Raw genomic sequence first — 13,689 nt, 5'->3', positions numbered from 1 at the left:
TAGCAGCGTATGAGTTGACGATAATTCTAGAAATTAATGAAAAATAAGTTATATACGATAAATGTCAGATTATTAATCAACATTAGAATCAATCGTTAACGAACACCACGATCAAGCGAGGCTGTACTGCCATGTAATCGCTGACACGTTTCTCTTTAACGTATTTGCGCTTAAAGAGTTGTATTCCTCGGAGCCATAGAGAAAAGGAAGAAAGTTTTGATAAAAAAGAAAATCTTTTTAATTGCATGGATTAATATGGAATACAAAAATACATAACTACATAAGTATAAAGGTCCTTTTCTGCGACGTGAAAATTCGCGACTATCGCGAGTATAAAAGCGATAGAACAGAGTTCGTAAATTTATGAACACGTCGTGGGCGATTTTAATGATCGTCTAAAGGGATTTTCGATGTCGACAGGGGCGTTTCTAGCCGATTAACTGCACGATCGCGTACCCTATATCGTCTTCTAATCGAGGTCGTGTATATACGTCCTTCACGGTTTCCGGTTCTGATATATCGCATTCGCCAAAATCCAGTAACGACAAGCTTGCAGTAATATTCAAATGCTGCTCGCCACAATCGTAGCATACCATTCCACGAGTCTCTCGTACATTGTACATTATCCAAATTGTCAATCAGCGTGCAATTAGCTCCAAAGTAGTAATGGTACCTCAGAAATATTCCTGGAATTGCACGTCCGTGTTTGCCAATTCGATTATTCCGTTATCCGGTGTTTTCTCCCTACTTGCCTCGGGTTGCTCTGCATGTACGAAAAGCTGTCGTAGAGTTTGCATCTTGCGAGCTGTTATCATCCATTGAATTTGTTCTTACCGTAATTTATCATATCAATATTTAAGAAACAATTGAATATTAAACCATTCCATGGTTGGAATATGAAATCTTCTTGACCGATTGACTTCAGTTTTGCGGTGTAAACATCCGGTGCGCGTAAAATTTCTCAATTAATTCAGAAATTTCTACCGATTCGCGAAAGAGGCGCGTAAACGCTGATGAAAACCGAATAATATCCGCTGAAACGATAATTTCTTTGTTGCAAAGCGATAACGCGATACGGTCATAACTCGTAAAGCCGAGAACAGAAATGAAACGTGAATTATGGAAAAGTTAATGGGAAACTGTGAAACGAATTATCGATCTTCTTGCTCGATTAAGGCCATAGAACGAATCCACGGAGCTATTGTAAATAAGAAGATTTTGCGTCTTCTCTTTCCACGAAGAAATTCCTGCTACAATTTTTTACGTTACTTTTACATTAAAATGTTTCGAATTTTAAACGAGTATCAGAATATTGGAAGAAGTTGTTGGAATTAATGAATTTAATCCAGAAGTTTAATCCTTTCGTTACGATGGAATTAGCCGCCAACGCGCTTCCGCTGCAGGGAACAGTTCAAATTCGCGGAGCCGCAAAGCCGTTTTGACGCAAAAACAAGTATAACAACCCGCAAATTATTGGCTTTTTCGTGCACAGTGTTTCGAATTAATATATAAAGAATTATACAAACAGATGTACGTGTCAGATTAACCAAAGTTTAATTGAAATTGTTTAGCGCAGTATCGTACGGTAAATCTGAAAGCAAAAATTAGGATCGGTAGAAACTACAATTTCTGAACTTTTAAACGAGTGAAATTCCCAACGTCGTCCATCCTCGAAGCTATGAAATTAAATAAAGATAGCCAAGAAATCTACGTTCGTAAAGCAAGCAATTTAATTCATATTCAAAGAGTAGACCGTTAGTTTCGAATGCTCGTGAATACAAATAACATAAATAACGCAGAATCACTGGAATCTATCACCAAAGTCGTTGACTGGTGGACGATTCGAAAAAAAAAGACAGGCGAGGTTGGTTCCGATTAGAAGGTCGATCGGTTCCGCTCAATTAACGTAAACAATCTCGTCGATAGCCGCGGCGTGCAAACGAGCAGCGATTATAATCGAATTCCCGTTGGAACCCGACGAAACGAGGCCGGCCAAAAAAAGCGGCATCGAATTTCCCGGTGATTAGGATTAATCGTGAGACGAAGGTGCGAATCCCAATGGGGGCGAGTTCATTGAACGATGCGGTGAAACATGGCTCGTGCAACTCCATTTGCCTGGTCCGAGTTAATCTCGTCCCTTGATTTATCGAATCGCGAAGGATTCCCGTGATCAACGCGAAATACTCGTAATGCAATGACAAAAAGCTTCTTCGTGACAGTGTAATAAACGATAGCAGCTTCCGAGTTTGCTCGTACAGGAAATTTTTGCTAATATGACGCGTGTATGCTAAACGATGGATGAGCGTGAAAGTTCGCGCTTCGATGCAAACACAGGCGTAAACTTGGCAGCTTCGAGTATTTTGAGTTGATCTTTCTTTTTTTTCTTTTTTTTTTGCGCGTGGAGAAATCCTCATGGACACTCCGCTGCCGCTAATAACCGTAGCAGCAGAGTAGCGTCGGACTCCTACCGACTAAAACTCCACGCTGGCCGTCCTACGCGTATGACAGGGGATGCTCCAGGAACCTCGGGTGAATTACGTTTTGAGTTGATCTAACCGAGGTCGGATCGTCAATCTTTTCAGCGTAATACTTTATTTCTCCCTTATCTTCGGTTGCATTCACATTTGCAACAGTTAAAAGCAGCCTGATTGGAATTCATTTGTCTTTATTAATTTCGAATTTCGTAATTAAAAAGAGATTCTGGTTAGGGGACGACCCGTTTTAACAGTTTTTTTATCAGCCGGTAATAGGAACGTGGACCGATGATCCGCCAGGTGAAAGAGGAAACTGATGAAATCATGTGTCCCCTTGGGAAATCCTCCCCCTATCATTCAAATGTGCTGCTAGTTGTGAGCTACAATGAATGTTTGCGTATGCAAATTCGAAGCAAGGGAATTGGACGAGTTTAATTCTCGTGCTTCGATTGCACATTGTTACTTGCATTTGTTATACGTCCAATTTCTGGAAGAATTTGCTATAGTTCCAGGCTAGTTGCTCTACTAAGGTTGGATCGTCGTCGTTATCGCATCAAATGCGAGAATCAAATTAAAAACAGATACCAGATCAAGAGAGTAATTTAGATAGATGGGTGTATTCGTCCTTTATAGAGCAAAGAGATATTTCATTTTACTAGCAATTAAATATGATATGGTAAATTTCTAGGAATTAGATGAAACGCAAGTGACTTCGACGTGATAACGAATGTTGTGTAGTGCTTGTAAAGACGATACTGGTTTCGAAACGATCTTGTTTCATTAGGGTCTGGTCGAGAAGAAAGCATCGTTGGTCCGAAAGAGGGTAAAACGCGTATGAATTCGCAGAAATATCCACAGTCTGTCCTGTATCAACGATCGTAACGAATATCGTCGTTGATAGGGTCGTGCCTGGAGTACCCAGCACCGAAAAGGTCGATGATAAATCTAATAAAAGCCTCGTATATTCATTCAAACACAATCTCGGTCATAATTCCCCCGTTTCCTTTCGGCAAAATCCGGGACGTTATTTACAACCAATTTCGCGAAACGATCTGTAATCCCCCAATCTGTTGGCGAACAAAAGCGAGGCATCAAATTAGCAATAAGAAAGCGAAAGCTCGAACAAACGATACTTTATAAGAATCATGTCTTCATTGTCTCCGAGTGTTGAGTTGGTCCCTCGAGTCGTCGCCGCCCAATAAAGAAACACACGGCCGTATAATAACACGATGATTCAGAGCCAGGCGAAATCGTCCAGGGACTCCTTCGCACAAAGGAATCCAGGAAACTGGTGGGTTGGTTGGAAGTGTGCCGAAGAATACTCGGAGAGCCGCGAGAAGTCAGAGCGCAGTGCCATTTACCCTATGAAACCGGCAATTTCACGTGGCAGCCAGAACAAATGCGCCACGTGGGGTAACTCGAGACCACGATGCTTTCATCGGTCCTTTTCACCACCATGAGATACGTGCATATTCCGTGGCTGGAAACTTTGCTAGCGAAAGGAACGTCGGCCTCATTGGTCTCCATTGGAACGGGACTACCGTCCGTGACGTGACGTGACGTGACGTGACGTGAAAAATAGGGCACACGTATTTTTGCCATTGGCCAAATTTGTCATATATCTACAAATAGATCGTTTGGATCTATTGTTTGGAACAGTCGAGACACGTCTATGCCAAATAGAACAATAATGTCGTAGTCAATTTAAGTTCTGGTCCGCAAACGTTATTTGTGACATTCTTTCTCCTGTCGCTTCCTCTCCCATAACCGTTCACGTATTAGTATTTCCAATTACACGTTTCGGCATTCGAAATGGTGTAGCAGCAACTTTCCAGCCACGCATAATACGAATTACGGACGAGAACGTAATAGCGACAGAAGCAACGTAAAATAGAAATAACGAGATGTAACATATGGCGTGATCGTGAGTTTCGAAACCAGCTAGAATTTAGTCGTAGCCGAAATGTGGAATGACTTTCTTCTTCGATATGTGGACATTCACGTACGCTTTGCACGCGCTTTTTTATGTGTGTCCCGAGGAAAAGCACGAACAAAAAAAAAAAAAAAAAAAATACGCACCTTCGAGAGAACGAGAGAATTTCGCAGGTACGAATAACGATCGTTGTTGCATCCTTCCTCTCTTCCACCCCGACCCGCTCTTCTAGCATCGGGACACGCAGGAAACGCTGACAGTCCTCGACAGGTTGGACCTCGATACCGAGAAGCCGACCGACGAGGAACTGGCAAGGAAGTTCGGTTTCGAGGAGGCATATTACGAGGGCACTCTCACGTGGTGGCAAAAGCTCAAGCCCCAGATGTGGTCGCTGTTCGATGAACCCTACTCCTCGCTGGCAGCCAAGGTTCGTATACTTGTATTTTGTATATTTTGTATATTTTGTATATTTTTCATGTGTATACATTTGTTTTCTCTAGACAAGATGGACAATACGATAGAACTTCACCGATTGGAACAGAATTTTAATTAGTGCTGGAATAAAACTTCAACGACATTGATCGTATTAGATAAACATGTTGCAATGTGTAAACGTACGGTGTATCGATATTTCGGATGATACGTAATTTTAATAACGTCGATACATAACGTAGTGGTAGTAATCAATGCGTTTTCGATGTAGCTTTAAATTTCCAAGTGAAAGCAATTAATTGATTAAATGTTACATTAAAAGCGTTCGGTGCCGTCGAAAAAATGTTAAAGCCTGTAGTTAAGGGTTAACCGTGTTACGGTGTTCTAGTTTATACACCCGTTTCGATCTTGTTCTCGTTTAGACGAACAAACAGGATTTAAATATTTTATTTGGTATTAAATTCCAGATTGAAACGAAGCTTTGTTATTAAGCACGAATTTTAGTATATAAATGTAGGAAGAAAAGCAAAAAGGAACTGGTTTTGTCAGGTCCCGTTATTATGTTAGGTAGCTGTCAAAAGTTTGACGGTAACTTGTTTGACAGAAACCTCGGGCTAAGAAGTTTAAACATACTTCACTTTTGGTGGTTAACCAAGAAACGTAGTTCGTAAAATATACCCCAACAACGAACTATAAATAAGGTTAAAATTTATAGCGAAAGCTAGTCATTATTTTCCGTCGTGTATTTCATAATTAAACAGTCGACCCCGTTATATTTCGTATAAAAATTGTTGCTTTGTTATAATGAAACGTTCGTTGCGCAAATGCCTATGCTACATGTCATTCATATTAAATAAAAATCGTAACAAAATCTGTTTAAATATTCACAGGCGATTTACAAAACTAGGAATAATAGAACTGCTACGAAGAAACGAAACACGTATCTTAATTCTCGTGAAACGCTGAAGTAGCTAAACGTGGTTAATAAAGCAGTGGCACATTGTTACATCTTCTAAAAGTTCCATCGTAAAAACAGCTTTTCATTTATTTTCCCCCCTGTTGATGTTTATGACAAAGAGTGAGAAAACGAAGAAGTGGATCAAACTGAAAACTTTCAACTGTCGTACGCTGCTGTCAAAACGACAGAACTCCGCTGTAAACAGGTTTACGTTCAATGAAAAAGTTGTACACGATAGTAAACTTCTATCGGGTTTCCAATACGCGATTCATGATTCAAAAGGAATAAAATTTATATACAGGTTGGATTCCGGCTTCGCAATTGTAAGACCAGATAGTATTCACGGAATGGAAAAAGAAGATCTCAATAAACGTTTTCCGTTTCGGCTAAAAGCATCCTTGATCTTTGTTCTTTCGTTGTTAATAAAGGCAAGTAATTAAATTGAGCGGCGGAATGACAATTGGCTGTAGAAAAATTGTGAATTTGTACGTTGTGCTGAAATTCTATAGCCGTAAAACTTTTAATCAAACTCGGTAATAATTTACGATCTTTCGAGTGCGCGTCATCGTCGCAGGATATTCTCAAGGATATCTCTCGCTCCGTCGGTTATCGAAATTATTTATGATAAAAAGAGGAACTAACTCAACGGCAAAGAAGCGATTAAAGTGCATCCAGGAATTGGTAGTTGGAATTTACTTTTCATATTACTTTTCTCCCGGCTTTATTTTCATTTCATCTCGTCTTACCTGTGTTCTCTGTACGATCCCTTTCAACTATTATCGTCTTTCGCCTCTAGTTCTATTATCCTGTCCACGTGAAGTTGACGTGAAATTATTACAATACCTTTCTCAGTTCGTTCCTCAGGAACACGGTGATTATTTTAGATCACAATACGTAGCATTACGTCGGTACAAAGAAGCACAAAGGTAGCATAAAATGAATCGTGCGATAATTTATCCAGCTTGCTATTATCTCCGATAGGAATTCTATTTAACACGAGTATAGATTGCCTTTTTTTCGTTTAATTATGATTAACCAGTCAAATTCTCAGACATTTTGTAGAGTAACTGTAATGTTCGCGTATCACCAACCAACGTTAAATCGCTGCGTGACAGAATGGATCGTCTATAGCCTTCGTTAATATTGGCCACATTCAAAAAAAAAGAGTCATCGACGTAAATTCTCGTTCGCGTGGAAAGTTAGCGTAACTACTTGTTTCGTAGCGACGCTAAAAGCCGTTCCCAAAGAAAATCGATCGTAGAGGTAAGAACGTACTGATCACGCAGCAGCGCGTAACTTTTAACGTCGTTACAAAGAACAAAACACGGTGGAACCACGGTAACAGGATTTTCTATAAAAGTTAGTCGTGTGTTAGTACTCCTCTAGGCGATCCCCGCGATAATCTCAGTTTCATGGTTCAGCGTGATCCCTCCAGACATTTTATGGCCTATTCAGATTTTCGTGTAACATTGTCCACGTTCTGACGCTCATAATGAAAAGCAATTCTGAAACTTTAGTCACGCGTTAATATCTTTCTCGCGAGTAATAGCAGGGATTCGAATCACGTCCTCTTGACTCTTCGTTTCTTCATCCTTTTATCGCCGATCAATTTGTTGGAAGTGTTTGCGTTTAGTTTTAGGGCTTTGTTTGCGATACCCAAGAGAAGTGGGTACTTTCAATTATATCTTTGATCATAGTACGGTATGGATGATGCGTTTAGTTATGACCGTCTACGAGAAGAAGTTTTGATACGATGATAAATGTCTCAACCAATTCTCTAACACAATGCAAACTCGAACCTGACGATCAATCCATCTCTAATCAAATTATTCGAAATGCTCCACAGGTGATCAGCATAGTCTCGGTCCTGTTCATCTGCATCTCGATCTTGTCGTTCTGCCTGAAGACGCATCCGGACATGCGCGTGCCGGTGATCGTGAACCGATCGGTGAACACGGGGAACGGCAGCTCCTGGGCGGTGGATAAAACGCATACGAACGCTCACGACTTCTTTTTCTACATCGAGTGCGTGTGCAACGCCTGGTTTACTCTCGAGTTTCTAATACGGATTACCGCGAGCCCGAACCGGTGCGTGTTCATCAAGAGCTCGGTCAACGTGATCGACATGGTCGCTACCGTCAGTTTCTACATCGACCTGGGGCTACAGCGTTTCGCCTCGCATCTGGAGAACGCCGATATACTCGAGTTCTTGAGCATCATACGTATCATGAGACTGTTCAAGCTAACCCGTCATTCGTCCGGCCTGAAGATCCTCATCCAGACGTTCCGCGCGTCCGCCAAAGAATTGACCTTGTTGGTCTTCTTCTTGGTCCTTGGCATCGTGATCTTCGCCAGTCTGGTCTATTACGCGGAACGTACCCAGTACAATCCGAAGAATGATTTCAAGAGCATACCATTGGGATTGTGGTGGGCTCTGGTCACGATGACCACCGTCGGTTACGGGGACATGGTGCCGAAAACCTACATAGGGATGTTCGTCGGCGCGCTGTGCGCCCTTGCCGGTGTCCTCACGATCGCCCTGCCGGTGCCCGTGATCGTCAGCAACTTTGCGATGTATTACAGTCACACGCAGGCGCGAGCCAAGCTACCGAAGAAGAGACGCCGTGTAATTCCGGTCGAACAGCCGAGAGTACGGACTCTGGGTGCGCCGTTGGGAGCGGCCGGGGTTGCAGGCACTATGGGGCCACCGGGATGCACCCAACAGCACATGCAGTCGGGTGGACCTACATCGGGATCCGGTGCTCTAGCCCCTGGCCTTGGACAGACGCCCGGGGTCGGCTGCACTGGCGGCATGGGGCCTCAGAACAGACGGATGAACGCTATCAAGACCAATCATCCCAAGGATGTTTCGTTCGCCACGAAAACAGGTAAGTTCTCCATGCTTGATCGCGACACGTGTTTCTCGAGAATTAGGTTCGTCGTTTTCGTAAGTCCGCGTAAAAACGTATTTTACTCCGTCTCGACTGTCGAGTATATTTCGTTGTCTAGATAAAATGTACGTATTTCTTATCGTATTATTAGCGAGTACTGGTTAGTTACTAATACAAATCTATGGAAACGTAGTAATGGCATAAAAGGGAACAAGCGCTTGCCAGCGTAGAGTAAGATATCTTATCTTCGTAAAAACAGAATCCCCGCGACAATCCAATACGAAGAACGCAACAACGCTATTGTAGTAGTCGACTATTGACGGATTTCAAAGGCACTATCGTAACATTTTCCATCGCCCACTCGCGTTTTTATGGGAGGAAAATGGCATCGTAGGTTCGAGCGACGAGTAGCATTCCAATATAGATGGAAGTTTACCTACTCTTCGTCGATCAACAATTTTTTTTATCCTTTCTTTTGCATATATACCGTTTCGCGTTTAGAACGAAGGATATACTACGGAATACAGAGCGTAGAAGAATACTACAATAGTGGCTTCTTGTCAGTGGTTTGACAAAATATATAGATACAGACAAAGTCGTTGAAAGTTTTAACAGTTCCTTGCCACAGACACATTTATTTGCATATATATATATATTTAGCTTATCTGCACGCAATCCTACACGAATCTACGTACATGAAAACAACGTTCTCCTTCGTACTGCCCGCAAAACCTCCAGTAAAAGCCACCGACACACCTCCTCCAAACTACCTACAATCTTTCCCAAGCACCTGGAACGAGTCTTAAACCGCATCACAGGTGCACTCGCAGCGTTCGCCAGACCTACATTTCTTACTCGGTTGAGCCGAGTGTTTCTAGGAAGAAGCCGCGTGTATGTCCAGCAATTATCATGCACAAAGGCTGCTGGTGTACAAAAGGAACGTGAAAAGAAGGAAAGAAAGAATAAAGGTAGAAAAAGGGGGAAAAAAAGCGAGGGGTTAAACAGTGGTCTTGGCCAAGACGCAAGACAATTTTAGCTGTAATTGTCGCCCGAGCGGGAAGGTCTGTAGTGTCTTTGTTTTCCTGTTCTTCTTGTACGGTGGGTTCCAGAGGAGGACCGGAGGAACTCTAACCTGCGGACCAACGGGACCAAGACAGCCGGAGGTTTGGGTTAAAGCTGAAACCAACACTACTCTCCACCACTGCCGAGGCGCACTCAACCGGGGCGTCGGGACGACCTACCGAGCCGAACGGGAAAAACGGTGAGGGAGAGAAAGAGAGCCGGGGACGGAGGGGAAAGATTGCCGTAGGAACGAGCTCAAGACGGGTATCAAGATTGCATGGTCTATAAGGGAATATTAGATCGCTGCGGGTGAAACGTCGGATTTTTGCCGCAACCACTTGCGACGCCTTTCACTGCGACCATGCGTGGATTATTACAGCTGTCCTGGCTTCTTTTCGTTTCTCTTCGTTCCAGCACACGTATGCGTATGTATGTATGAGCATACGTTCGTAGCAGGGATTGGGAGAAATTTTGGCTGTGAAATTCTGGCTTGTTGCTGGCTTATAGGCAATCATTGGTATCTTAGTGGATGATAAATCTCTCGAAATTCGGCGAACGAGGGTTGCGCTCGAAAGGTTAGCAGGAGAATGTAAAACTGAAAGTGTCCTGTTCTTCTTTATTGGTGTTTTACTAGAGCTCGAGGATCTGGTGAATTTTTTCGTGATGTTTATGATAGAAGATGTATTTGACGTAATTTATCTTTATAACTTTTCAACTTTATAGATCTATAGATATATCCGTATGAAACAGGTATATTTATCACGTCATATTTATAGTATGTAATTTATAATTTATTGCGATATATTTAAATACATATTTTATTTATATATTTTTATACTGCTTTACCTTTAATTATGTATATAATATATGTATATAACTTAAAATGTGTACAGCACGAGAGAATATGTTTGACTAATGCGTTGGAAAGAGGAATTTTTGAAATTTCCAGAGATATTTTCTTGAGGTACGAACAGTCGTTGGATAGAAGAGAATATTTCTGGCAAATATACCGAGCTGCTTGTTTTCTTCTTCTTCGGAAGCTTTGTGAGTTCGTACGAAGCTCGAAATGACTAGATAAGTAAATAATCTCTGTGTTTTCATAAACATAGACGCACATTATATAATACACGATGGAAGAGAAGAAAACGAGAACTTTGTTGATATGATACAACCGAATTAGAAGATCGTAAATTTCATTTCGCCCTATTTTATTTCTACTAAGTGAAATTTATGAAGCATTGACGATCTGTTTAGTACGCATAATACGTATCGTGGTTAAGATACAAACGCGTGGATGTTCCATGAAATTATGCAAACATTATACGTTTCAATTTTGCAACAAACATTTCATGAAGTATATCGCATTAACATAGGACGAGTACTCTACTAATAAATGAGCAACTCTGAAGAGTAAACTGGCTAACTATACTATCTGAAAATAACTTAATTGTACCACGAGAATATATAATTATTGTTTGACTTTTCAAACCAAAATTGACAGCGACATAATTTCGTTTCTATGCATCTCCGATAAGGAACGTATCAGCCTTGCGTATCAGCCGAATTAACGTTTCACCTACAGCATGTGCAATCTTACGTTTTAATTACGAATCGTTTCTAATTACGTTTAACGTAGAAACAAGCAGCGTACGGTTTTCGAATCGTAAAACCGAAATGCTCGTGAAATTGTCAAGAACGAAGTACTTGCGTTGAAAGTGATAACGAAGGGCGTTCCAAAGCCTTAAAGCCGAACGCCAAAAACAGTGAGCAGCTTGGCCACCGGAAGTGGAGTCGCGTTTTAAATCAAAAGCTGCTGGAGGCAGCAATTAATTGGAGCTTTTAATTAAATCACGTCCGCACCAACCTGCTAACCTTTCAGAAAGCAACAAAAACGAGGAAAAGAAGCGAGGCAGGCGAGAAAAGAGGAGAAGAAAAACTTCACGACCAAATAAGAAGACAGCGGAGCGCCTTAATAAACGAGGCTGGAGCGCGTGCGCGCACCGAACATCCGACATTTTACCCGCACCGATCTAACATTATTCAGGGACTTCTCGCGATACATCAATTCAGCTAATGTATCTTTTTCACTTTCTTCGATCGTTTGCTCGAGCGATCGATCTCTCCTCTCCTCTCCAATTTCTCCTGTCCGTTCTTCATTCTCGCCGCAACCTCTTCACCTCCCTCCATTCTAGTAAACACCGGTCATTCGCTCGTATCATTCAGAAAACACCGAGAACGCGCCTGGATCAGCGAAGATCGCGCGTTGATTCTGCTAAATGTTGAAATGAGATTGAAACGAAAGAAAGATAGAAAGGAGAGTGGGGAGAAGCAAAGAAAAGGAAGTGGAGAATGCGAATGGGGTAAAGATAAGAGAAAGGAGGGTTGAAGGTGTACACGGGATGAATGCGCAGGGCAGTGTTGGGTGAACGAATGTTTGTTACTAGAATGAACTAAGAAAAGAAAGCCCGCTACTTGCATATTATTCGCTTTCTTTCAAACTATCCAAGCTATCCAAGCGTTTTCGGTCATTTCGCAAAGAAATTTTGTATTCGTCTTTACGCGCTATAAGTATTCTTTTCGACGGAGCAATGTTATTTCTTTTATTCGAAAATTTAGAAAGACGTTGACTAAATTCGTTTTATATGTTGTCCGAAATAATTGAAGCCCAACACTGGCGCAAGAACTCGTTTGAAACGACGAGGAATATTCGTCGATTGTCAAGTGGAAGCCGAGTGAAAGCCTCGTGTTGGTCAAAGTCGAATAATTTATAAATCGGAGAGCACAGGTTCGCTGCCAAAAATTCCTGAAAGTATCTGGTAAATGCTGCAGCAGCCGCGTAATGAGACTGGCGGCGTCTCGAGGAGCTTAAATATTTGCGTACGGAACGTTCGTAGGAATTTTTGTCAGGATTCGACGTCGTACCAAGAAGATCCCTCCTCCCCTTAAACGGATTCGACTTTCCATCTATGAACCGTCGTCGAAAGCGAATAAAAGGCCGCTCTTAATTTCTCGAGATTGCCGCTTTAAATATCGATGAGTGAACAATTTGCGTTTCTCATTTCCACCTTTCATCTGGAAACTTTCCTTTCCAAACGATATAAGGAGCGAAACGAGATAGCGAATAAAACCTCAATATGGAAAATCCTTGGAGAAATTTCGGTGTTCTTCTGCCTTTCGCTGCACGAAAAGCATAACATATTTATTTCCCGCCATCCTAATAACATCTCCGTTAACAATCATCGATCGATAATTAATCGAAAGAAAATACTCATCTTACTTATACTTATTGTTAGTAGCTGGTAAAATCCGAGCGTCAAAGTGGATATTAGTTGATGCCCTAATTGAGAGGACCAAATGTACACACGTGTCGCATAAAACGTTGATTGTTAACAAATTTTGATATACCATGATTTTACCCCTAGTAAAGTGTAACGTAGTGAGTAAAATATTTAATGGGCTGCCATTTGCCTCGATCGCCATCTGATCCTCTCAATTGGTTTGAAGATTAATCGGATAATCGTGAATATTTGCTTGCAACTCTTGTAATAATTTAACAAGGCTGCGTTAACTAGCGATGCATAATTTTCCAAACTAAATGCATAAAACGTTCCAACTCTGAGAAAGCTAATAAAAGTCTGGCGATACTCGCTTAACGCTAAGCGTATACCACCGATCGGAAATGAAGCAAGTAAAGGCCGAGCGTCGATTAAAGTCAATTGCGATAAAATTCGCTACGCTTGTTCGCGGCCGCTAAATATTAAGCGACGCTGTACTCAGCGGACGAGTGGCGAACCGAACAGGTTAAACGAATAAAATTTATTTCCTATCGAGACTTCGATGGCCAAGCTTTTTGTATATACGCTTCGTGCATATACTGCGTGCCGTTAATGTTGAAGTAAGTTTGTTAATAACGAGAAAACGACGATGCAACGAAAAGTT

General features: G+C 41.7%; 1 protein-coding gene across 3 annotated transcripts in view; it reads left to right on the top strand.

The window, feature by feature from the left end:
- Positions 1 to 12,500, top strand: part of LOC122574089 (potassium voltage-gated channel protein Shaw) — a 34,627-nt gene extending 22,127 nt beyond the window's left edge. Inside the window, exons 3-6 of one of the 3 annotated variants that reach the window (XM_043741229.1) lie at positions 4,640 to 4,834; positions 7,644 to 8,685; positions 9,798 to 9,949; positions 12,415 to 12,500. In XM_043741229.1, coding sequence (XP_043597164.1) covers positions 4,640 to 4,834; positions 7,644 to 8,685; positions 9,798 to 9,862 — 1,302 coding nt within the window. In that variant the 3' untranslated portion in view covers positions 9,863 to 9,949; positions 12,415 to 12,500. Of the gene's footprint in view, positions 1 to 4,639; positions 4,835 to 7,643; positions 8,686 to 9,787; positions 9,950 to 12,414 lie in introns of those variants that run through there. The other 2 variants (XM_043741230.1, XM_043741231.1) reach the window with 2 other exon arrangements.
- Positions 12,501 to 13,689: the final 1,189 nt, after the last annotated feature.

This window comes from Bombus pyrosoma, linkage group LG13 (genome assembly GCF_014825855.1).
Source record: "Bombus pyrosoma isolate SC7728 linkage group LG13, ASM1482585v1, whole genome shotgun sequence".
NCBI lineage: Eukaryota > Metazoa > Arthropoda > Insecta > Hymenoptera > Apidae > Bombus > Bombus pyrosoma.
This window is presented reverse-complemented; position numbering and strand designations above follow the sequence as displayed.